Genomic DNA, 2237 nt, shown 5'->3' with positions numbered 1-2237 from the left:
CTTCACGGTCTCTCTAAATCCCACAAACCCATATATGTATATATATATTGTATGCATGCATATGTGAATCTGTCTTCGCCATATGTGAATGTTTATAGTTCGTGAAGATGGGCGGAAGCAAATGGATGAAGATGGCTCTCGGGTTGAAGCTGAACTCGTGTCTTCAAGTCCCAAGAACAGTTGAGGAATCTCCGCCGGAGGAGGCGCCGCCGCCGTATTCCGCTTCGAGAGTTTCTGACTCCGTCTCGTTGATACCGACAGCGCCGCGAGATTGTCGTCATCGGGTGAGCGTGCCCACAACTCCGACGTCGCCGTCTTCCTCCGGCCTCCTGCTGCCCATAGACTCTTCCGAATCTTCCAAGGTTCAAGAAATGGAGATACATTTCTTTTTACTCTGTCAATGAAATATAACTGTAATCTGAAAAGCTTAATTGCCAGCTAATAATTAATCTTCTGCATTTTGATTCCTTGATGTTTTTTTTGTTTACTTGAGACATTTTTAATATTCTTGAAGTAACAAAAAAACTGCTAATTACAGTAATTGCATGATAATATATTGTTTCCTTCTTGTTTATTTATTGTAAATTCTGAGTAGTTCTTTGAAATGGGATTCTCATCAAATCTTAATGGGTAATTCTTAAGGAGGGAACAACAACTCCTCTTTTGCATTTGTTTATGTCATTTTCAGCTTACATTTCACTTATCAATTTCTTTAACATTATCAGACCTTCTGAATTTAGTTCAAAGATTTCCGCTAATCCCAAAAAGTGCTTTCCATCAACGTGAATACTCTAAATAATCTGATTTCTTTTTCTCTGCCTGTCCATTTTTCATTTTAAAATCTGTTGTTGTCTTTTGATGAGGTTGTTGGATGAGTTGTTTAAAGGGATATGTAATAAGTGGATAGTGATACTTGCATATGCTCTGTCAGGGATATTTAAATTTAGTTCCCAATTTCACCATGATGAGGTGGGGATAAAGTTGTGGAGTCCCATATGAGAAGTATATAGTTATTATCTGGCCCCGCCCCTTATTACCAAAGGCCAAAAGGGTAGAAACTGTGTAATCTTTCCTAGTCCTATTCCTATCACACACTTGACACTTCTTGTTTGTCCAATTCTCACCCCTTTTTATGATGCTAGTCTTCCAGTTGACCAAGGCCAAGGGATGTGTAAAGGGAATAATAATCTTACAGTGTCTAATGATTTCTACTTCTTTTGATACATATGCTTTGAGTCATTTTTGCCAATTGTTAATGCCTCAAAAGCATCATTATTAGCTTTCGGAGCTTGCTTATTGCGCTTTATGCTTCAAAAGTTTATGGGTCGGGGACTCTCGATTTATGCTGTGTTGTTGTGTTTTGACCAACGATGATTGAGTTAATTATTCAACAGACCATCTCTTTGCAACACTTTATTGTACTTCAGTAATATATTTTTATGACAAATGGCATGAATCTATGATACATCTCTTGAAGTAGGATTGTTTGTTATCTGTTGGTGCGCTAATGCCGATATTGTGGCACAGAGATGTAGAGTTTGCCCCCAAGTAATACAATTGAAGTATGTAAGATGTGCAGGGAGGTCCACTTGGTTTCCCACTCTGCATCCACAGCATTGTACTGATTGATGGGGATGACGTTGTGGTATTCCATACTCTGCCACTAATGATACGGTCTGAATCGTGTGTCAATATGTTACATTATTAATGAAGAGCAGCTTAGAACCAACCTTAGCATATGGGAAATTGTAGTTACAAATTGCCGTGGTTCTTTCTTGTATCTAATCTATCTGCGGAGGAACTTAAGGTCGGCCAACTGAAGCTTAATGCAAACAAGTGTTTTTAATTGATGTGTATGTCTGTATGCGTATGCTTACGTTTTCATAACCATTCATGTTGTAATTGATGTGTCTGTAATTTGATTTTAGTGTTTCTTTTGCAGATGATCTGTGCAATATGTCTGACAGCCATGAAGGCTGGCCATGGCCAGGCCGTTTTCACGGCAGAATGCTCACACTCGTTTCATTTTGATTGTATTGCAACTAATGTGAAGCATGGGAAAAAAAGCTGTCCCCTTTGCAGAAAGAAATGGGAAGAAATCCCATCTAGGACCCCTGCAAGTCAGAAACCTCAAGGGAGGAGGACGAACAATTTGTCCCAGCCTGCGAATGATGCCTGGACCACGGTCGTAAGACAACTCCCGCCTCCAAGACTTAGCACTAGTCAGAATATTTCCA

At 39.5% G+C, this 2237-nt stretch overlaps 1 protein-coding gene across 1 annotated transcript in view; it reads left to right on the top strand.

The window, feature by feature from the left end:
* Positions 1–2237, top strand: part of LOC105170733 — a gene marked incomplete at its 5' end in the record, with an annotated part of 4304 nt that continues 2067 nt past the window's right edge. The window contains 3 exon segments of the mRNA XM_011091631.2: positions 1–362; positions 1943–2234; position 2237. The exon segment at position 2237 is cut by the window's right edge and continues 2067 nt beyond it. Coding sequence (XP_011089933.1) covers positions 108–362; positions 1943–2234; position 2237 — 548 coding nt within the window.

Source organism: Sesamum indicum, linkage group LG9 (assembly GCF_000512975.1).
Source record: "Sesamum indicum cultivar Zhongzhi No. 13 linkage group LG9, S_indicum_v1.0, whole genome shotgun sequence".
Lineage (NCBI taxonomy): Eukaryota > Viridiplantae > Streptophyta > Magnoliopsida > Lamiales > Pedaliaceae > Sesamum > Sesamum indicum.
Note: the sequence above shows the minus strand (reverse complement) of the source record. Positions and strands in the feature narration are given on the sequence as shown.